Here is a 24,051-nt window from a genome sequence, read left to right on the forward strand (position 1 = left end):
AAATCATACCAGCAGACATCTTGAAGGCATTGTCAAGACAAACATCTCAATCCAAGGCCCTTTCCAGATTAACATCTCAATCCCAGGCCATATCAAGACAAACATCTCAATCACAGGCCATATCAAGACAAACATCTCAATCCCAGGCCATATCAAGACAAACATCTCAATCCCAGGCCACATCAAGATAAACATCTCAATTCCAGGCCATATCAAGATAAACATGTCAATCCCAGGCCATATCAAGACAAACATCTCAATCCCAAGCCATATCAAGATAAACATCTCAATCCCAGGCCATATCAAGTAAACATCTCAATCCAAGGCCATATCAAGATAAACATCTCAATCCAAGGCCATATCAAGACAAAAATCTCAATCCCAGGCCATATCAAGACAAACATCTCAATCCCAGGCCATATCAAGATAAACATCTCAATCCCAGGCCATTTCAAGTAAACATCTCAATTCCAGGCCATATCAAGACAAACATCTCAATCCCAGGCCATATCAAGACAAACATCTCAATCCCAAGCCATATCAAGATAAACATCTCAATCCCAGGCCATATCAAGTAAACATCTCAATTCCAAGGCCATATCAAGATAAACATCTCAATCCCAGGCCATATCAGGACAAACATGTCAATTCCAGGCCATATCAAGACAAACATCTCAATCCCAGGCCATGTCATGACAAAAATCTCAATTCCAGGCCATATCAAGATAAACATCTCAATCCCAGGCCATATCAAGTAAACATCTCAATTCCAGGCCATATCAAGACAAACATCTCAATCCCAGGCCATATCAAGACAAACATGTCAATTCCAGGCCATATCAAGACAAACATCTCAATCCCAGGCCATATCAAGACAAAAATCTCAATCACAGGCCATGTCAAGACAAACATCTCAATCCCAGGCCATATCAAAACAAATGTCTCAATTCCAGGCCATATCAAGACAAACATCTCAATCCAAGGCCAAATCAAAACAAATGTCTCAAATTCAGGCCATATCAAGACAAACATCTCAATCCAAGGCCATATCAAAACAAATGTCTCAATTCCAGGCCATATCAAGACAAACATCTCAATCCAAGGCCATATCAAAACAAATGTCTCAATTCCAGGCCATATCAAGACAAACATCTCAATCCAAGGCCATATCAAAACAAATGTCTCAATTCCAGGCCATATCAAGACAAACTTTAGTCAGGTTACACACCAACAAGCAAGGGGTACTGGGGACCTGTCCTGGAATACCCACAGGGTGTCAGAAAAGGGTTGATTATTTCAGTGACAGATGTGATGGACATGATCAGGGCTTGCTTGCCTGAGCAGTCATTCAAAAATGTACAGTTAAAAGTTTTAGTTCTCAATGCTGCCTACCAGTATTCCTTGTACAGGTGATGGGTCTCTATCCTCTCCACGATCAGCTTGCGTCGGCCCCACTCCACCTTGGCCAGCTCCAGACACTTCCACAGCTTGAGGAAAGACTTGAGGAGTCGGTAGGCATCCATAGGCTGCTGGGTCCGTGACAAACTCTTGGACGGCTGGGCTGCTGGAGTGAGATCATGAGTGAGTGAGATCATGAGATCATGAGTGAGTGAGTGAGGTTTGATGCTGCTTTTAATTGGTGTTGTCGATGTGACAAACTAATGTGATAAACTTGGCATCACAATAAGCAATATATGCAAATGAGGTCACCTAAAAGGGATATCTTTAACCTCATACATCGATGCAATGTCTGTTTGATTAGTACATGATTGTCTGACGTTCCCAATACCCCGGCCGCGTCATACCAAAAAACGTTGAAAGATGGTACTTGTTGTTACCCTGCCTGATTCTTGGCATTAAGGGGATAATGGGCTAATATTTGGTGGCGTGGCACATAATTAACATAGCTATGCCATAAATGACAAAGAACAATGAAGAACTGAGCATGTTTTATTTCATGACAAAACATTGTTCTATCATGATGTCATTTCGATGTCATTCGAACATATGCTCGCAAGTTGATGACGTCTTAAATTGGACAATAACATTTATAAGAGGGAAGTGTCTCGTGAGATGTTCCCATAGATGCAGCTGGGCAACGCAGATAAACGCGATGGCCGAACAATCGCATCCAAAAGTGGGTGAGATATGACAATCGGTATTGGGAGAAAAGGTATAAATAATCGGTCTGACAATTATGAGAATATCCGGAGAATACAAACTTCACTCCCCTGTTCATAAAATGGACCTGCCTGACATTGCCGAGATCAGATGGTATTGAGGAAGTGATCATTATTGAAATCAAGTAAATATTTTCAAAGCTTGTACATGCTATTTAACCTTTAAACAGGATGTACATAATGTCGATATCTCATATAAGAAATAAACGACACATGGATTGAACAATAAAACACTGTAGGGAGAATAACCACTTACGCATTATGTTTTATGTCTCTCTGCAGTGTTTTACTGTACCATAACCAACTCCCACTGGACATTTATTTCTTATATGAAACATCATTGGAGAAAAACAGCTTTAAGGAAATACAAATTATCTATCCCTTGTGAATTGAAAGGATCAGGGCTTATTTCATTCATTCACTCGGGACAGATAAACCTGTAATCACTTGTAGCTCACCAGTTCACCAGTTATGTGCTGGCTGACTATATTGGATTCTACCTGCAGCCTTCTTGCCTTCTCTGCCCTCGCCAGTAGCGCTGGTGCATCTGGACTCGGTCGTGTCTGCTATAGACTTGACATCTGCATCTTCAGGGGCCTCCAGGAGCGTGTCCTGGTAGCCTGTCTGTAGCACATCCTCCATCAGCAGCGTCACCCCCAGGATCTCACCGTTAGCCACATGCCTGGGGGTCACACACACACACATGTAGTATACATCAATGTAGAGACAACAGCAGCATCACCCCCAGGATCTCACCGTTAGCCACATGCCTGGGGTTCACACACACACACACACACATGTAGTATAAATCAATGTAGAGACAACAGCAGCGTCACCCCCAGGATCTCAACGTTAGCCACATGCCTGGGGTTCACACACACACATGTAGTATACATCAATGTAGAGACAACAGCAGCGTCACCCCCAGGATCTCAACGTTAGCCACATGCCTGGGGGTCACACACACACTTACATGTAGTATACATCAATGTAGAGCCAACAGCAGCGTCACCCCCAGGATCTCACCGTTAGCCACATGCCTGGGGTTCACACACACACACACTCACACACATGTAGTATACATCAATGTAGAGACAACAGTAGCGTCACCCCCAGGATCTCAACGTTAGCCACAAGCCTGGGGTTCACACACACACACACACACACACACACACACACACACACACACACACACACACACACACACACACACACACACACACACACACACACACACACACACACACACACACACACACACACACACACACACACACACACACACACATGTAGTATACATCAATGTAGAGACAACAGCAGCGTCACACCCAGGATCTCACCGTTAGCCACATGCTTAGGAGTCACACACACACACACACACATGTAGTTTACATCAATGTAGAGACAACAGCAGCGTCACCCCCAGGATCTCACCATTAGCCACATGCTTAGGAGTCACACACACACACACATATAGTATACATCAATGTAGAGACAACAGCAGCGTCACCCCCAGGATCTCACCGTTAGCCACATGCCTAGGAGTCACACACACACACTTGAAGTATACACTACACACACACATGGAATATTCAAAATACAAAAATCGTTTGTTTGACCTGAAAAGATTTCTGGTGGTGACGTGTGTCATTAGTCATCCAATGCAATGAGGCCATGCATAAGTCAAATGAGCCCTGCCCCGTGCATGAACAGTGTAAACCCACTGAAGCTACATGCAGAGTGGGAGCCACAAGACCACGGCACATGCTACATGAGACATACTGGGCCTCCTGGGCCTCCTAACCTCCGTGCAGGACTTGACCTACAGAGGAGGCTCCAACTGCACCCAGTTCAGAGGTTCCTGGCACCCTACATCAGGCGCCAGGACCCCTCCGTATCCATCATCCTCACAGATCATCTCAAGCAGCATCTCAGCAACCTCATTGGTCTGAACACATGCTGGGTTCCCTCCTATTAAAGTCAAGTCTTCATTCATTGTTTTAAAATAGCAACCACACCACAAAACAGCCTTATTTATTCACAGGTGACGAAGGAATGTTGTGTCAACAAACCCACAAAGTTTTCCCAATGTACCTGTCGACATCTTTGAGTCCAGCCAGACAGCCCTGGATGTGGAAGTCAATCTGCTGCCACTGCCAGAACATAAGTGGGTGGGGGCCGTTCTGGCAGACGAAGGACCTCCAGGGGTACAGCTTCCTGGCCAGGAGGTCGCGGGGCTCCAGGGGTTCCGGCACGGACAGGTAGGCACTGGTCAGACTGGTCCGCTGGACGTTGCTGAGGGCGGGCAGGGCATGGTACATGTTCTCCGTGATGGCCTGCAATAACATCGGTCACGTGGAAACAATGATAAGCACATAAAAGACATTTTAATTCAAACAGTACCCTGTTTGCTGTATTTAGGGTTTGGCTCCAATAAATGACCAACTTGTAGACCAATCTGTGTAAATAATCTACATAATCACTCTGTGCTAAGCCCGAAAACTGACATGACAATTCGTATTTGCTTGTGTATATTACAGATCTTTTCTTCAGTGACATACACGCTGATACATACTTCTCGGCTGTGTCAGGTGACTTCCTGATCAGTTTGTTCATGGAGCACTTTGTTTTTATAAAAGCTAAAGGACAAGACAGGATAATGGCCCTTGTTTGCACACATAAAATGTCAAATTTTGAACTTGCTGTAATTTTTTAAACAACTAGGCATGGTTATTCTTACACTTTTTGGACTTTTACATGATTAAATACTGAGGAATACATGTGTAAATGGATGAAAAACGGTGATTGTATAATATTGAAGGACAATCTAACTGTGAACAAGTCTGAGAAGAATTTCTTAATAAATATGTGTTCTGTTTTTATCTACATCTTAAAATCAGCAGGTCAAAGACTTGCTTATGTTCAAACAGAACATTTCTTCCCAAAGATCCTTTAAATCAGCCTTTATGACATATTTTAGGCTCACCTATTTTTGAAGTGACCAAACATACAAGTGTTGAAATGAACAGTCTAATTGTCATTCATATGATCACATCTGATAACACTGTTACAAAACATTGTCTCCATTTCCTAAATTTTGTATTTCACATGGACCAAATAGGACACTTATCACACCCTGTCCGTGAAGAACTGTTTATTGAACAGCGTTATCTCCCAGCTCGTTTCAAGTCTGTATGACCCCTGACCTACCTTGAAGCCCTGTTGGTTGCCCGTGGAGAGGAAAGTGTCGGCCATGTAGTGTCGGACGGCAGTGTCGAACTCCAGGAACATGACGTCCCGGCGTAGCGTGAGGAACTCCACCACAGTGCCAGGGTTGGTGGGGTTGGGTAAGTTGTTGATCTGTTTCTGAATCTCACGCAGTTCAGCACCTGGAAGTGTTCAAACATTTCATACATTATCTCTTGCATCATCCTTCATTGAATTTACCAAAAGATTTAATCCCATGACCCTAAACTGACAAAAAAGAGAAATGTTAGGCTAAAAAAAAAGTCTTGGTTCCCAGGCACCACCCACATCATCATTTTTATTTCCATTTTCCAAAAAAATTCTAAATAAAAAAATCCTAATACTTCAAACAGTGCGATTCAATATACACACAGTTACTTCCCTTTAAATGCACACTGCTTTACTGTGCATCTCGTGTTATGGTCATGGCGGCAATAGGAGTTTGTATGCTTGTTTAAGTAGGGAGGCCCTTTCCCAGGTTGATGGTATACAACTGTTTTTTTGGTTACATACTAGAGGGTCCTGATGGGGGGGTCCCATAAGCAGTAAGCAGTAAAATTTAGGGTACTGTTTCATTAAGCAGTAATTTTTCCATAATATCGTTGCAAAATTTCCTAAATCGGCCATGGCGGGACATGGGATTTTTAATTCTGCTTTTGTTTCATCCTGACAATTCATATTTCTGATAATGGGTAAAATCTCAAATCGCTAAACATTCTAGACTGGTCCCCTGCGATAAAAAAAGATGAATTTTATGTTTATGATAGTGTTTGAAGGGTGTTTTACGTTAATCATTAAAACCCATCAGGACCCTCATACTAGTAACGCCTGCACCGCCCCCACGCGCACTATATTTTCGTAAGTCATTGCCTGAGAACCTAAACAAAAGATAATCAACCTCTTATGTTTTTGTGATCCCATCTTAAAGTTTGGTAATATCAAGGAGGATGTCAAAGGATGTTTACTAACAGGCTGAAAATCTGATACTGCATATTTATTTATCATAATGTAAAATGTATTTATCAATATGTCATCATGTATTTGATCGCTTTAATGACAACTTAGCAATAACATTTCCAACATGAATAAATCACTGTAAATGTATGAACTTCAACTGATTTACATATATCCAAATTACAAACAAATTGATTTCCAATTCAAATGCATTATCAGGCTAACATATGACCTATATACAGAAAATTATGAAATAATGCATCACCAACATAATGCTTGTTTAAAATGTGTCATGACAATAAATGTTAGTAGCCCCACGATGTTAAGTTTGCTCATTTATGGAGAGTCGACCTACCAATTCCTTCTGTTCCACCCCAGTCTGCAGACACAAACTCCATCTTCTGGGAGCCGAGTCTCGCGTGGGAACTGCCGAGTCGTGAGTGTGCACACAGGTAGTGCAGCATGTCGTGCTGCGCAGCAACGATAGCCAGCGTGTACTGCAACGCTCGCACACATTCACTGTCATCCATGGTCTTAAACATGATCAACACCTCGGTGTGATGGGGGATAAACCACAGGTTGAGGACATGGCGGCCATCCGGGGATAACAGTCGACGTGGTCTCGTCTTTAACACTCTGGGATATAAAGAGTGAAAGTGAGGGTGAGAAAGTGAGAGTGAGAGTGAGAGAGTGAAAGGGATGATTCATAAAAGTCAATAATTTAATGCCACACTCGGCTATATTCAAATAATCAATCCAGTGATGATTATTATGACTGTTTGTTTGTTTGTGTTTTCTTAAATGCCAAATTCAGCAATATTCTGGCTATATGACGTCTCACAGTATATAATCATGTCTGGACCAGACAATCAAGTGACTATCATTATGATTGTGAGTTTGTTTGTGTGTTCTTAAATGCCAAATTCTCAATACTCTGGCTGTATGACGTCTGACAGTAAATAATCAAGACTGGAACAGACAATCCAGTGATTGATATTGTAAGCAACGATCCATACCATTGGGGTACAATGACATGCAATCAACTAGTGACAGAGTCTGATCACTTGTTATTGATATTCAGTAGTCACTGTGTCAATCCAATCCCTAGTGTACTTCCCATATTTTTGCAAACAGCATGGGTACGAGACTGATACACACTATCAGATAATGGAACCTTACAAACCAAACATTGCAAAAACCTTTCATATTTTTTTTCTCTTGAGTTGAATAGCAAGACAAAAAATAACCAATGATGGCACATTAATACAATAATTATATTTGTATTTTATGGATATTCCAGCCCTAAAGTATGTAAAAGTAAATACAGAGGCTTGTCTAATGAAAATCCTGCATTCTTAAATTCTTTAATTCAAGGCATCGTTCAAGAAAGAATAATCATTGATAAGAATATTTCAAATCATTCCTTTTTACAAAAAAAAAAAAATATATATATTGAAACGTCTGATTGGAATATAAGTAACCATGACAATGACTCACTTTGCATCAGGCACCATTCCCTTAAGGTCATCTGTGTCCATCTTCTTCTCGTTCACTTCCCCTCGCATGAAGTACGTGTCCCTGTCGATGCAGCAAACTCTCATTAGGACATAACAAGTTCTTTATTAGATATTTTAGTCCAATATTTTAAAACTGTGAGACAGCATCCTTTTGTCCTTAATAATAAAGGCATCTGTGTACATAACTGTTGAAGGTGCTTCACATGAAGCAGGAATGTTTGTAAAGAATATATACTGAAACACTGTGAAAATGGATAATCAACTTAAATCAGTTTAAAGATTCGAGCATCCAGACTTAGAACCTAACTTGAAAGGGCTCTTGTGTGCAGCAAAAAATAGATTTGACCTCGCTTTGAGTAATCGATTTCAACTGTAACATGCCACACAATTGACAGGTTGTATTTTTTGACATCATCAACATCCAAATTCATCCAGACCAAGTACTATTTCACTTCCATGTCTGCAACATGGACGTCAGGGAAGTGATGTGAGTTATCTCCCCTGGTTGGATACCCTTGAAAGTCCTTAACATATGACTCAAGGCCATTTTAACCCGACACTGCACAATGAAATAATAATAGTTTGAATTAATGTTTATTCGGTAGACAGCTCTGTCTATGAAGGATTACAAAAAGAAAAAGATACAACTACCAAAGTCATACAAACTTAAAGTATTATTACTGACTGACTGACTGAGTATGGTTTTACGCCGCTTTTAGCAATATTCCAGCAATATCACAGAGGGGGACACGAGAAATGGGCTTCACACAATGACTCATGTCGGGAATCGAACCCGGGTCTTCGGCGTCACGAGCGAACGCTTTGACCACTAGGCTACCCGACCGCCCTTAAGTATTATTAACTTTTAAAATTCTAATTCATCAAATGCCTTGCATCATGTGTGTTTGTTTGCATGCATGTGTGCTTTTGAGTGGACTAATACCACTTTTATAGTGCTAGACCACTGAAATACATTCCCGCAGTTTAACATGGATACCCAACTCATATACCAACTCCCAAGACAACCAGTCCTTGTTCTCCAGGTAGATGCTCTATCCACTAGACCACAGACACGGTCCATTAAAATGTAGACATGTGTCTCACAGAGAGTGTGTGGTGTTTACCTGACTGCAGGGAAATCCTCGAGCAGGCGGAGTACGCTGTTGTAGTAGGCAATGATCTGCCCCCTCAGAGAGTACTGGGACACCCGCTGTGAGAAGTTCATGCAGTATTCCGATATCAGGCGGCTACAAACAAGAAACCAGTGTCATCAAACACTCATCCATCTATCCACTGGCTTCCACATACCTTTCTGTGGGGCACCCACAAACTATGTGTCTTTCTGTGGGGCACCCACAAACTATGTGTCTTTCTGTGGGGCACCCACAAACTATGTGTCTTTCTGTGGGGCACCCACAAACTATGTGTCTTTCTGTGGGGCACCCACAAACTATGTGTCTTTCTGGTTTCACACCTGACTCTAATCTGGAGCCCCACCCCACAATAATTCTCTGGAAAACAGCAACACGACCCCCCCACCCCACCAAAAATTGACGTTCCTACCACGTTTTGGAAGGACTGAAATAGGACGCATGTTTGTGAAGGAGGAATTTCATTGATTGTTTCTTGTTTAATGACACATTCAGCAATATTCCAGCTATATGTCAGTGGGCTGTAGATAATTGTAGACAAACCAGTGATTGCTATAACGAGCACTATCCAGGACATCAGGGTATAGTGACACACAATCAACCAAGTCACTGAGCCTGACCATCTGATCCGTTTAGTCACCCTTACTCGCGCATAGATGGTTTCTGCCCATCAGAAATGTTAGGCTTAAAATAATAAAAGAATTGGTTCTCTGGCAATGACTTTTGAAAATATAGTGCGCACAGTGTTTTTGTTTTGTTTTTTTGCTTGTTCAAACTAGTATGTAACCAAATAAACAGGTGTGTACCATCAACCTTGGAAAGGGCCTTCCTACATAAATAAGCATACAAACTCCTATTGCCGCCATGACCATAACACAAGATGCGCAGTAAAGCAGTGCTCATGTAAAGGGAAGAACTGGGTGCTATATTGGATCATATTCTTTTTAAGTAATAGGATTTTTTAATTCTTTTCAAAATAGAAATAAAAATGAAACATGTGGCAGACTTTATGGTGATATGGGCGGTGCCTGAGAACAAAGACTTTTTAGCCTTACAGACAGTTACACGAAAAGAAGCAGTTAAAATGTCCACTTTCACAAACAGGATTTAGCCTGATCACTCAATGAAAGGGAAAATGACTGAGCTCACCGCTTCAGTTTCACAATGTTAACACAAGATGCTACAGAGATGTTCGCGCACCGCTTCAGTTTCACAATGTTAACACAAGATGCTACAGAAATGTTAGCTCACCGCTTCAGTTTCACAATGTTAACACAAGATGCTACAGAGATGTTAGCTCACCGCTTCAGTTTCTCCTGTTCCTCGGGGTTCCGCAACACAGTGCCCATCTGCTGCTTCTTCTGGATGTAGTCATTCAGCATCAAGTCACGGCTCGGACGCTGCCAGGGAAAGGGAACATTACAGTTGACATCATCACTCACAAACATAACATTCATATTACAAGTCAAAGATGACTGGAAATCATCTATGTAGGATTTCATCACAGAGCACAACGGAAGATGCAGCAGCTTACCTTCTCCAGCTGCATGGAGATGAAGGCTTCAGGTGAGCGGCGGTGCTTCCCGGTCTCAGACGTGTGTTTAGAGGCAAGCCCTGTACCCCCCGTCCCGCTGGAGATGCTGGTGAACTGTGTCATGGACGACTTCTCACTCTTTGTCTCGGTGGGGCTGGCACGCCCACTGAAACACATTCATTTTAAGATGAAGAATGACTCATTTACAAACTCCAACTTCTTTTCTGTTCTGTTTATTCAAGTGACTTTTACTGGTGCCATTAGCAGGCAAGCCAGCGACTGATAGTCCAAGCACCAATTCATTCTGTCCTACTTGACATCCCCCATACATGTTTGCGTTAAATTTTGGCGACCCCCTTTTTTTGCTGTGTCATATTTTCATGACCCAACCACCCTCTACATCACCACCCCACTTCCACAACAATACATGACCAGTCCCTGATCTATTATAGATTGACAACACATTTTAGGAACCAAATTTGCTCAATCTCATTAAAATCAGATCTTAGTTCTCGCTATCGCAAAACAAAGATCGGAGGACATCCCATTACGGGTCACGTCAGACCGACCTTGCGCGAACTTTGGCCGACCAATGGAATGACCAATCAGAAGGCTACTTTCTCGTGCTTTACGGCACTATTTTCAAATTGGCAACTTCGATCGATACATATTTTGACAAATTCTCGATTACAAATTTGAAACCTGAACAAAAGAACATTCTGGAATGGCTAATAGATGGTCTAGATTGTATGGATTCAATCGTCACACCCGTATCTATCGTTCAGAATACTCCGTGTTAAAGTTTTCGAGGTTGTATGATTAGAAATCACATTCCATGATCTGGTAAGCGACGCTCTGATTGGTCGATGAAAGGTCGTTCTGACGTGACCCCTAATGGGATGTCTTCTGATCTTTGTTTAGCGATAGTGAAAACTAAGGTCTGATATTAATGAGATTGCAAATTTGCTCAGTATTATTTAGCCATTTCCACAAGTTCTAAAACAGTTGCAAGCTGCGACCATGTGAAGTCTACCTCTTCCAGTCCTGCTGTCTGACTGGCTGACACACGTTGGCCTGCTGGACGGCAGAGATGAGGGCGTTCTTGTGAACAGTCTGGGCCTTCAACACCACCTGCAGGTTCTCCATACCCCCGGGACGCAGCATCTAGAAATGGCGAGTGATAGTGCATGAGGGGAAATCAGTTTTACATGGGCACTTACATAGCGGCCTGCATACACATGTGTGTGGGTGCTTGTACTAGTCTGGATACATGCAGGTTTAAAATAGCTATTCCACTGAAATACCATGCCACAGTTTAACATAAATAGATACCAAGGCTGCTGGGAGTGTCAGGCTGGGTAACAGCAAGTACCATCTTGTAATGTCTTCTGGTATGATACAGACAGGGGATGGAACCACCGACCTTCTGCTTTCCAGGGGAGTGAGACAGTGAGCTGGGTATAATGCTATTTTGAACAGTAGTTCAGTTTTATTACAGTAAAACCTAATGTGGTGAGATCTTAAACCCTTTTTCACTTTGGTAAAACCCATAAGCACGGGTGTGGTGCTGACAAACCAAGAATCATAATCAGGGCAAATCTGATATAAGAACAACAATTTTAGGATCCTGGCACACCTAAGGGATGCAACTCTACACAGTGCACCGTTTAGCCTTAAATACCTTGATGACACACACTGTAACCACCTGATCCTCAGTAGTCAACTCTTATGACTATCGTGGGGTACTGGGGTACTTGGGTAATGGGTACTTGGGTACTTGGGTACTGGGGAACTTGGGTATTTGGGAACTGGGGTACTTACGTATTTGGGTACTGGAGTACAGGGGTATTTGGGTACTGGGGTACTTGGGTAATGGGTACTATACTGGGGTACTTGGGTAATGGGTACTTGAGTACTGGGGTACAGATTCTGCCATGGGACACCACTGTTAAAAAACCAGAGGTTAATAAACCTGGTCTGAAGCATTGTTTGTGTATATGCAAAGAAACACTTAATCAAGATTTCAGAGACAAAATATCACAATCCAGAAGGTTATTATACCAAACATCAGTCTCACCTGCAAGATTCCGTCCCGACTGCGGAATGAGAACCTTCCCACCTGCCCCTCATCCAGCTCATGGATAGCTAAGAAGATGACGTTGTTCTGGGGGGTGTATCTGGAGTGGAAACACACTGTGTCGTGAAAAAACATGCTGGGACTCACAATACACAGCCCTAAAGTATATGTATTCATTACAAGTAGGTTAGGCAGACTCTTTAACTCATCAATGTTAACAATAAGTTACACAAACTAATTATATTTTTTGTTATCAAGACACTGAGTTAATTATTGCACAAACAGCTAAAGAAATGGACAATCGAAGAGTTGACTTCAACATTTTTTGGCGTTTTATGGTATAAATATAAAAAACAGTGTTCACACTGTGTCAATCGGTGTAGCAGATTTAAGCAAAGTGTGCTCGCCAGATTTTATGTTTACAGGTATACCTCCATAAATGCAAGATAAGACTGAAGTAATTTCATATCAAATAAGTATTTAATCATTAACATAAGAAAAACTGTAGACAACGATACAAAATCAGTGCCATCGATCAGAGCACCAAAGCAGCACAAACTCTGTTCACTATATTTTTAGTCCATTAGGAAACAGTAGTCCGTTACTCGGTGTGGCATAATTGTGTTTAGGTTTATGGAAACATGAACGCCAAAAATATTGCTTAATTAGCAAATGAATTAGCCATGGTTTCAACTGCAATTTATTTATGAACCAATAATTAACTAGACTTTTTAACAAACAACTCTGCATATGGATGAAGTACTGTTGCTTTGTCACCTTTCAAAGGAGGATTCGTCTCCCTGGACAGAGGTGATGAAGATAGGTGGAGGTTTCTTAGCGTTGTCTTTGAAGGAGGCGAACTCGAACTGAATCGGCCGAAGGTACATGTGACAGTCAGGGAAGTTCATCTCCGATGCTTGTTGGCGGTAGATCTAGAACAATCACGCCAATTTTTTTATATAACTATACATGTAACTAGTAGGGCTGGGACAAGTGCAAATTTACTACCCGGGTACCCGCCCCCCTATTCCCCGACCCTACCCGGGTACCCACTGTAGGTCTCAGGAGATGTCTCAAAATGTCCGATTGGGAACATTTTTTAGCATAGCCCTGGCAAAACGTATTTTATCTTACTTTCAGAGATATTCCCACATTACCACACTGGGTTTTACATGTTGTACACAAGTGGGGAACATGACGAGTGACCACTGAGGCTGTTTGGCTACCATTTTGAACTGTAGTGAGCAAACAGAGTTATCTACCTTTGAAAGGATCTCTGTCTCCCATGCAGCGTCCATCAATCTGGATCTCAGTGTGACCGTCTGGGATAAAGACAAATACAATGATACTAAGAGTAACAACAACAACAATAATAATAAAGACGATGCCAATGATGATGATGATGATGATGATGATGATGACGATGATGATGATGATGTGTTTAGAAACACATGTTTTAGTACAGGTGCTGATGTCATGGCGCAAAGAGAAATAAAGAACTGGATACAGAAATCTGATGTGCTGCTGTGAATGCTTCATTCATTTATACCAAATATTACGAAGCATCCATTCTGATTGGCTACTTAGATGGTTCACCTGACAGGACATTCTATGGAAGGTTTGTCAGATCTTTAAGTGATAGTTTAAAGACCTGGTTTGACATCTGACCGACTGACCTCCATGACCCTGGACAGCACGTTGACCATGCCAAGTTGTTTCTCCTTGGTTGACCGACGGCTGCCTCCCTCCTGGTCCTGCTGGGTGACCAGACTCTGGGCGATCTCACACAGGAACAGCGGGTCGTCACAGTACACGTCCGAGAACAGCTGTAACACCCCCAACAGGAACTCTTTATGCATGTACAAAGCATGAACACATTGTCAGAGGGAACTGAGTGGAAAGGCGCAGGGAGTGAACAGGTCTTGAGTTATGTAAGAGAATGCTAACTGTGGGATGAAAGTGTAAAGTGTTGTGTTGATGTTTACTGATTTGGTAAAACACATGAGCACAGAGCTCAGAGTAAGCTGGATTTAATACAAATTTTAACAATATTTTAGTTTGTCAGCTAAATGTGAGGGAAACGTTAACCACTTTGGTTAAACCCACAAGTGTGGGTTTGGTGCTGACAACCAAGGATCATTATCAGGGCAAATGTAGGATTCAAACCCAAAATCATAGGATCTTGGCACACACCTAAGAAACATAACTCTGCACAGCAAAATGTGGTGCCTAAGCTACCTGGTCTACCTATACCCCACAGGAGTACTGATATATGTGGCGACATTTTCAAGTAAGATCAAAAAGGCAAGTGAGGGACTGGGCTAGGGCTGGGAAGGGTAACTCGGGTACTTGGGGCGGGTGGGTCATGAGTAGGACCCGGGTACCCACAGGACTACCCGAACCCGTAGTTAGTCATGTGATATATTGTTTCATGACAATAACAATAAAATTCCAAGGTTACATTAGTACGAGTCGCAAATGTTCGCATTTCATTCTGAGAATGCACACATTCCTTCTGACTTTCATATGTTTGAGAAAAGACAAAGCTTCAGTCAGCTTCAGTGTATGCATGATCCAATAATTTTATGCTACAGTATATCTAAATACTTCTTGCCAGAGCTCCAGTAAACAAATTCCCAATTGGACATTTTGTAACCAACTTGAGACCTACAGTGGGTACACAGATAGGGTCAGGTTACAGGGGGTCAGGTACCTGGGTACCTGGACTCATCCAAGCCCTAGACTGGACATCCTCAATGATCCAGGGTATTACATCCGGGTAATACCCTGTGATAAACACCCTGGACCAGTTAGAAATCAAAAAGCCTCGTCTGATCTGCAAAGATCTACTTTCAAAATCACTGACAAGCGACACGGAAGACTGTCATAAATGAAATTTCAGCTGTAAAAAATGTTTCCTGAGTATTAAAACAGGGGAGGAAATCCTTATATTAAAAGTCATTCAGTTGTATTTGAGACGGTACACAACAAAACGAATTGGGTGCTGGTGATATTGTTGTTTGTTGCAATGATGAAACAACAGTGTAATTTGACTGGATGGCTATCTTTAGAATGGGTCCAGGGTATATGTCATGATGAAATGGATGTTTGATACACAAGAGTCATGAGTGGTGACTGGGTACTGACATCTTTCTGAAGCTGGGGGGAGTAAGAGGCCCCCATGTTCTCCATCCTGTCCCACTCTCGCTGCGCCACCTCCAGCAGCTTCTTCTCCATCATCAGCGTGTCGAACACCGTCTCCGGCTTGTGGATGTGGATCAGCTCCTGGGGAGGAAGTAGGAGACGTGAGGGAGAGACGAGGGTATCATGAAAGAACGCATAAACAGATTTAAAAAACTGTACCTGGGTGTTTAATTCTGCTTGATTGAACACTAATGTTACGTTACTCCATTTCAACCATTTGACGAAATCAAGTAAAAAATTAGGCTACCGCAATTAAAATATATAGGTATATCAATTTAACCATAAAGCTTTGTCAATTCCTGTAAGTCTCACCCAAAACGCATGTTCCAGGGCCTCTGGGATCCTGCTGGCTACGGCCAGGGTAGGGTGGAACTCCAGCATGAACACATTTTTCAGGGCAGGTCTGTACAAGGAACAAGTAGAATGAAGTCAACAGGTGTATCACATAACAAAGAAACTAGTGCTCTGATGAGTCCAAATTTACTAATCTGGTACCCAACCCCCTACTACCTGGCCCTACCTGGGTACCCTCTGTAGGTCTCAAGAGATGGGTACAAAGTGCCCAACTGGGAATTATTTCACAGGAGCCCTGGCAAAATCTATTTACATACACATTTAAATTGATCTTATCATGTATACACTGAGAATTGACTGAAACTAATCTTTACTCAAACTTATAAAAGTCAGAAGAAATGCATGCATTGACCATTAAACAATATATCATGTGAATAACTACGGGGTCCGGGTAGTCCTGTGGGTACCGAGTCCTGCAAAGCATATATCCGATCCGGGTAATCGAGTAATTTGTCCCAGCCCTAAATGAAACAGCACATTTTCTTTCTGCACCTTAATGACATAATTGTATCTAAATTGATTATTAGCCAACAAATTTGTAAAACAATCTTCCTTACTAATGTGCCTAACTTGGCTGTGCAGAGTTGCATACCTTAGCCAGCCAGAAACCAATGATTGTGGGTTTGAATGCAAGATTTGCCTGTTAATATTTGTAGGTTTGTCATCACCATACCCGTACTTGTGGGTTTCAAAGTGTTAAGGCCTACATCCCTGCTTAACTAAGACAGACAGATGTGCCTCTCAGCACTCGACTCACCTGCTGAGGTTGATGGAGACCGGCTGTTTGGGTACGATCCTGTACGGCAACCCGAACTCCGTGTCCCCATCTCGACACACCCTCTGTGTGTACTCCCTCTGCTCCTCAATCTGAGTAACGATGATATGATAATAATGAACAATTGTAAAGCACCAAATGGATAAAATATAAAATAAACAAAAACAAACACACACGGATGCATGGTTACAGTACCACATAATTATTAGCTTTACAATGGATCGGTGTGCTTTCAAATTTCATTCTCAGCTCCCTCGGGAGTATAAAAGCAAAACTGTCCAATGAGACACTGGAAGGTTTACAGCCATATTTCAATCTCATCCTACCAGGTACCCCTTCACTGCTGGATGAACAGGTGAGGTGAAATGGGGTTTAACGACACGTCCAAGGTTATTGCACTTATACCCCACTCAGACACAGTATACTGACTCCGAGCCGACTAGTCCTTGTTTGAGCCCCTTAATGCCGAGCGCCAGACAGGGTAACAACAAGTACCATCTTTTAACGTCTTTTGGTATGACGTGGCTGGGGATCGAACCCCGGACCTTCCGCTCTTCGGGCGGACGCTCTACCATTAGACCACGGAGGCTGTCGCTGAGTGAACAGAGGTATATTTCAAACAAAGCCACTTTCCCAAGGAAACACCACATGTAACGTGTGCTTCAGTGGGTAGGACCCGATCCCTAGAAACTCTCTGGAGTCGAGTTTGCACACGGTCACCATCCACCTTCTCTGTCACCTGATTGGTGATCTGTACTGAGTGAGTGAGTGAGTATGATTTTACGCTGTTTTTAGCAATATTCCAGGATTGTGTACTCGCTGGCGATGTGCTTCATTCCGATTTGCTTTATAGACAGGGTCTATAAATTAGCATAGATTTTAAAGGCTTGTACAGGGGTGGCCTTATAGGTTGGGTCTCTTTATAGACGGCAGTTAGGAGATACACCTACTGTGTTTTGAAATTTGATGTAGTCCCACTGTAAAGTAGATACCTCTTATTTTGATTTGGAGCCGAGCACTTTAGGCTTAATATATTTGAAATTGGTTTCCGTAGCAAAAAGGAAACCTCTTTTTAACCAATCAGAATCAAGCATTCATCAATGTCATGGTAGAATATACAGAAATGCAATCAGAGTTGTTGTAACATTTTTGCAGAATTTCTGCAAATTCAAAAATATCAAAGACATTTCATAAACTTCAAAAACTTGAATCTTGGATTTGCTTAATCCAAGTTTTGCAAAATGAGATAAATATATTGATAGCTTTTCATTGCTTAAAGATTTTCTAACTGTAAGATCAGATATGACCTTGCAAGTTTCATTTTCAACTCTGGAAAAGGGGATAAGAATTGTGAAATGTCTTTCATGTTCTATTTGTCAAGGCCAGATTGACATTTCAAGTTTGTTTTTTCTTTGTTATATTTAGTTACTTGAATACATTTCCATGCGCACATTGTTCATTAAACGGTTCTTGCAGTTTAATCATTGTATGCACACCGTATGCACATTGTATGCAAGATAAAACAAAACTACTTTCCAGATTTCCTTTTCCAACTTTTGATTTTTTTGCAGTTGAAGGATAAATAAATATTTAATAACAAGGCAAAAAGTGAGCAGGGCTCATTAATACCCCGACTTCGACTACAACTTATTTCTAAGTTCAAAACATGATAAAAAAGCAATACTTTCTCAGGAAATCAACTTATAGAAATCAAGCTTTGCACTTCGCCTCTTTGCACTATAGAAACTGTACTCCCAATTAGAAAAGAATCCATGAAGTAATTATCAAGTTATAGTTTTCACAAATGTTGAATTAATAAACATTCTGAGTTCAAAACAAGAACTCAAAATCAATTTTTTCAGAAAATACACATGTCAAAATCAAACCTTGCACTGCACCTCTACTATTTGTAAGGCAACTGTTCATTAATTTGAAAAGGTCCCAAGCAGTAGTTTTCAAGTTGTATGTTGCACAAATGTTTCACTAATAAATTTTAAGTAAAAAAATGAATTCCCTCCCCCCCCCTCCCCCAATAATCCAAATATAAAAAAAACCCTTTGCACTGAACCTCTCCCATTGGTATAGAAAGTGTTTACCAAGTTTGAAAAGAATCTATGCAGTAGTTTTCAAGTTATAGGTCGCACACAAAAATTTCCTTGGAAGGACGGAATACCGCGGTATAACTATATACCCCCGCCCTTTTATCACATGTCTGTAACAAATTAAATACAAAACATCAGTTACTTTCTCAACAAATGCTTTAGTGACCATTTTGTTTAAATATCATGTTCATCTTCCAAATATAGGGTCCAAATCAAAGAAAACTGAATGGTTGGCTTTACAAACAGACAATACACATAGCTACCTGTTTGTCCAGAATGGTCTTGACAAGTGTGGCCTGTTGTCTCAGCAGAACACACTCTGCCCTGTAGGTCTTCACAAAGTAGGCTGAGCTGAAGTCGAACCTCGGCCGCTTGTGTATAATGTCGGTGATGACCTGGGCCAGTGACCTGCGCTCGTCACGGTCAAACACATGCTGGTAGGCTTCAAAGTAACAGTCGAGCAGCTGAATAGTAAGAAACATGCACTCAGATTAATCACACGGACACTGAGAATCTCACCCGAGTGTCTTCTGAAATCAAATAAACTGCCAGATTTTGATTGGTCAATCAGAGGTATCAAATCAAAATAAACCCCCTCTGATTGAAATAGCCAATTTTACGGCCGCATCATATTTTAGAAGTATTATTTTTAGAAAAGTACTTCTTTCAGTCATTGTCGGCATACAAACTATAGGCTAAAAATGCAAAGTACATTTTTGAAAGGATGTGTGGCAACATATATTTCATGCAGAAAATACAACAGAAATCTTCAAAGAGAAGGTATTTCAAGTTTTGTGGAAAACAGAGAGCTTGCTATTTGGCAGTTTTCTATATACACAATGAGCAATATGACGTCATAATAGTGACCATGACATCACGGTTACCGATGACATCACAATGATCTGCAAGTGATGCAATTTCACTTCAGCGATATCTCCTGAATCAGCCAGTTTCAGATGACAAATTGAGACTACGTTACACAGTGTTCATTTGTTTAAATATATTTATTTGTTGATGTTGACGTGCATTCAAAGTGTCATAAAACACAGTTAAAACATAAAGAATTATGCCTACTGTAATGTTGTTGTTGGTTTGCTGTTTAATGCCGCACTCAGCAATATTCCAGCTACATGACAGGGTCTGTAAATAATCGAGCCTGGACCAGACAATCCAGTGATTGATATCATGAGCATCGATCCACACAATTGGGATCGATGACATGCATCGACCAAGTCAGCGAGCCTGACCACCCGATCCCGTTAGTCGCTTCTTGCGACAATCATAGTCGCCTTTTACGGCAAGCATGGGTTGCTGAAGACCTATTCTACCCCGGATATGCATGTGACCTACTGTAATAAGTGAATTTTGCTTTAAGCTTTGAAAAGTATTTCAGTTATATCACTGCATGCCAATTTAATTTCCCATTATGCCTAAAGTGTCACAGGCCACTTGAGCACTTGTACACATTCAAGGGGCATAATTGTAGCTAATCTTGGATCCTGCTAAAGCAAAGAGCCACAACTCTACAAAGCACATTGCAGAGCCTCAGACCATTTGATCATCCATTTGTCCCCACATTGATTTGAAAACTGATGCAAATGTTTTCAACTAAAATTAACAAAATCCACATTATATTTTAATAACCATTTTTTAGGTTCTATCATATAAAAAAAAATCACTTAATTTTGAAAACCATAGTCACTTCACTAGTCAATACCAAACATCCACATATATTTGTCAGCATTTTAAAAAATATATGATCAGTGGTCAAAATAAAAAAAAAAGAGAATACATGATGTGGTAAGTTGGTGCGAGAATCTGCCAGTAACTCACCTCTCTCTTACACTCGAGGAAGGATGCCTCGTTGCTCCATAAGTCCAGCATCACCCCAAACCGGTCCAGTTCCTGATGGGCGTAGCTCTCGATGTCAAAGTCTCCAGCACTATTTTGCTGTAACACAGAAACAGCTTACAGCAACACTGAATGCAGAACCCAGCTTTTACACTTCACTTGCATACAATAACATCCTTCTCTATAAGAAACACGATATTATACAACTACTGCTTTGGACCATCAAATAAGTGTTGAGGTATATGTAGGACTCAGCCATGACCACAAAGTAACATTTCCTTAAACAAGAAATCAAGATAATGGAGTTACGAGTTTACAAGGATTTACAGGGCTCCAGATGATTTATTAAGCCACCGAGTATAATAAACTCAAGTTATAATTCACATTGGGTATTGGGTATTTTTAGGGTATTCAATATATTTTAACACCTTTGATCTAGTCTAACGGGTACTTATAAACCAATGGGTAGAAATATTAAAAACTGATAAATAAATTTTTCACTGCAGTAGAATTTATGAATAAGTGATGCCTGCATTCGATAATAAATACAGATGTGTATAGATATTCGGGTATGCAATCTGGAAGAGCTAAATTGGGTATTTACACAGTGTTGTTATATTATTGGTTTCAAATATGTATTCCTAAGTATTTGTACACAATCAACTCTAACTTATGGTGATTTATTGTGTCTATTACATAAATACGAATTAAAGCTTATCTGGAGTTCTGGTTTCAGTGTAGTTAGAAATCTTGCTAACCGATCGTCGTCGAGATGACTCGCTGAGTTTGATCCTTGTGGCAATGCGAAGATCTCGGTCCTTCTCTATGAAGTGTGTGGCTATCAGCATGAAGTCCTTCTCCATGTTTCTGATCATCGTATAGAGAGGTTAGAGCAACAATATTAAACAGACATACAGACATATAGCTCAACAGGATCAATTACAGAGGAATGCCATCTTTGGCACTGACAACTTGAATGAATATCTGACAAACTTTCCACTGAAGTTGGCAGGACACAAATTTTTCTTTAATAGTAATCCATTTTGTGTGTAAATACCAAGGCTTCGCTCACTGCATCCAAGACATTTGAAACCTTGATGTTGATTGGCTGATTAGAAAGGTCACCTGATAAAACCTATGGATGTTTTGTCAGATTTTAACACAGTGAGGGAACATACTGGAGAAACAGATCAGATTTTAATGAGATTGGTTGAATTGGGAGGAAATTTATGGTCTTAGAAGTTTAACATTGCTGTATAAATGTATGGGGTCATGTAGGTGCATACACGGTATGGACAATAACTGGAAAGAATCTGGGATTCAAACCAGTGGATTCAGCAAGCTCCTCACAGTGATAACCCATTCTCAGAGCTCTCTATACTAACACTGCAACCAGCCTCAACTCTCCACTGTGCTTGGCAGACAACTACCATGCAAGGAGTTGAAATCGTAACCGAGTGGCTGTTAACTTTACAATCAAGCCCTGACTGCAGCGACAACAACTTCTGTTCTCTGATTTCTATTCTGTTTCCTTAAATATAAGGTAACCAGTTATATGAGAATATAAGGGAAATGTTGGGTGTCTTACCATTTGCCTGCAATCTCAAACCAATCACTTACAACGAACAAACGTAGAATCATTAATTATTTACTAAAATGAAATTTTAGGTTGGAGGGAACATTTTCAAGATTCTTGGCTACGTTGATCCAGACTGGTGGCAGTGATGGTACAGGGAGGGTAACAAAGGCCCTGGGGAGAAACTAGCGGATCCTGTACGTGGCAAGGGCACACAACTCAGCAAAGCAGCTTCCTTGGACATATGAGACTAGATTGAGGTGAGGTGAGGTGAGGTGAGGTGAGGTGAGGTGAGGTGAGGTGAGGTGAGGTGAAATGGGGTTGGACATTGTCAAGATTATTTCACTTATTTTCACTAATTACGTGTGTGGGGCTGCTTGTACTTGTCCGAACTCATGCTGGTTTTACTGTGCTAGCCCACTGATATACCATGCTGCAATTTAACATGGATCACCCACTCAAACACAACATATGCTCTCTGAGGCGGGGAGTCTTTGGCAGCCCCAGGCAGAGTAACAAGAAATCTCTTTTAATATCTGTTGGTATGACGTGGGGATTGAAACGATCACCAAGGGTTGGTTCCTAGGTTAGGGAACAGGAACATAGTAAGACTCACTCGACATCTGAGACAGCCATGTCATACATGATGTAGTAACCTCTCTGGTCCACGACGTGGATGCGACCCTCCTCAATGGTGTAGAAGTCATCGTGGTTTTCTACCTCTGAGAATTCTATAAACTCTGATTCACTCATTCTGCAAATATATAATTGTCATTATAGATATAACTGGAAAAATTATTAACAATCATAATTTGTTTATGAAAATTGATAGGTATTATATATATTGTGTAATCTAAAAGTGAAAAATAAAATACGTGCTATTTATCATGAAGCAATGTGCAATGATATATGGGATTAATCAAGAAGGCACTTCCAGTATTGGTATCGGCTAAGATTAGAATAACATGAAAAATTGCAGAAGTTGTTGAAGGTCAATGAATGCCAAGAAGATCCTAAATGTGAACAGCACCATAACATATTAATTTTGCTCTTGGTACAACATATTTTACTCTGATCTGCAGATGCCTCTCTGCATGAAGATCTTGCATCCAATCTAAATGAAGGATTTGTTGGTTCTTTAGCCAATCAGATGTCAGCTTTCAAAAACAATCTGGTTTCATTTCTGAACTGCCTAGATATGGAAATTTTTCATTACGATCTCCCGATTATATTAATTTTCAACATACAGAAATCCGATATGCTTGTCTAAATGCTTCGCTCACTCATGCCAAGAATTTTAAAGCCTCATTGCTGATTGGCTGAAAAGAAAGTTAACCTGACACAACCTTCTGAGATCTTCACATGGTACTGTATTGGAGTAAAAGGTGTTAAAACAATTGCTCTAGGCACTGCATACAATATATAGCATCTGTGTGCACACAAAACATGATGTCCTGGTTGTATGTAATAAATATTGCATATGTCACTGAAGGACAATGCGTCTTTTGAGCATTAATGACAACATATCAT

The 24,051-nt window shown here is 41.0% G+C and overlaps 1 protein-coding gene across 1 annotated transcript in view; it reads right to left on the minus strand.

The window, feature by feature from the left end:
* Positions 1 to 24,051, minus strand: part of LOC139445222 (uncharacterized) — a 78,145-nt gene that overhangs the window by 29,671 nt on the left and 24,423 nt on the right. The window contains exons 17-37 of the mRNA XM_071226360.1: positions 23,138 to 23,275; positions 21,704 to 21,812; positions 20,928 to 21,044; positions 19,358 to 19,558; positions 16,975 to 17,084; positions 16,176 to 16,266; positions 15,807 to 15,944; positions 14,336 to 14,485; positions 13,922 to 13,981; positions 13,437 to 13,591; positions 12,660 to 12,759; positions 11,616 to 11,746; positions 10,583 to 10,748; positions 10,351 to 10,448; positions 9,022 to 9,144; positions 7,878 to 7,958; positions 6,736 to 7,016; positions 5,391 to 5,569; positions 4,275 to 4,516; positions 2,681 to 2,862; positions 1,393 to 1,564 (exon numbers count right to left, since the gene is read on the minus strand). Of these exons, the coding sequence (XP_071082461.1) occupies positions 1,393 to 1,564; positions 2,681 to 2,862; positions 4,275 to 4,516; positions 5,391 to 5,569; positions 6,736 to 7,016; positions 7,878 to 7,958; positions 9,022 to 9,144; positions 10,351 to 10,448; positions 10,583 to 10,748; positions 11,616 to 11,746; positions 12,660 to 12,759; positions 13,437 to 13,591; positions 13,922 to 13,981; positions 14,336 to 14,485; positions 15,807 to 15,944; positions 16,176 to 16,266; positions 16,975 to 17,084; positions 19,358 to 19,558; positions 20,928 to 21,044; positions 21,704 to 21,812; positions 23,138 to 23,275 (3,024 nt within the window). The remainder of the gene's footprint in view (positions 1 to 1,392; positions 1,565 to 2,680; positions 2,863 to 4,274; positions 4,517 to 5,390; positions 5,570 to 6,735; positions 7,017 to 7,877; positions 7,959 to 9,021; positions 9,145 to 10,350; positions 10,449 to 10,582; positions 10,749 to 11,615; positions 11,747 to 12,659; positions 12,760 to 13,436; positions 13,592 to 13,921; positions 13,982 to 14,335; positions 14,486 to 15,806; positions 15,945 to 16,175; positions 16,267 to 16,974; positions 17,085 to 19,357; positions 19,559 to 20,927; positions 21,045 to 21,703; positions 21,813 to 23,137; positions 23,276 to 24,051) is intronic.

The sequence above is a fragment of the Haliotis cracherodii genome, unplaced genomic scaffold (genome assembly GCF_022045235.1).
Source record: "Haliotis cracherodii isolate W230 unplaced genomic scaffold, xgHalCrac1.p SCAF_6, whole genome shotgun sequence".
NCBI lineage: Eukaryota > Metazoa > Mollusca > Gastropoda > Lepetellida > Haliotidae > Haliotis > Haliotis cracherodii.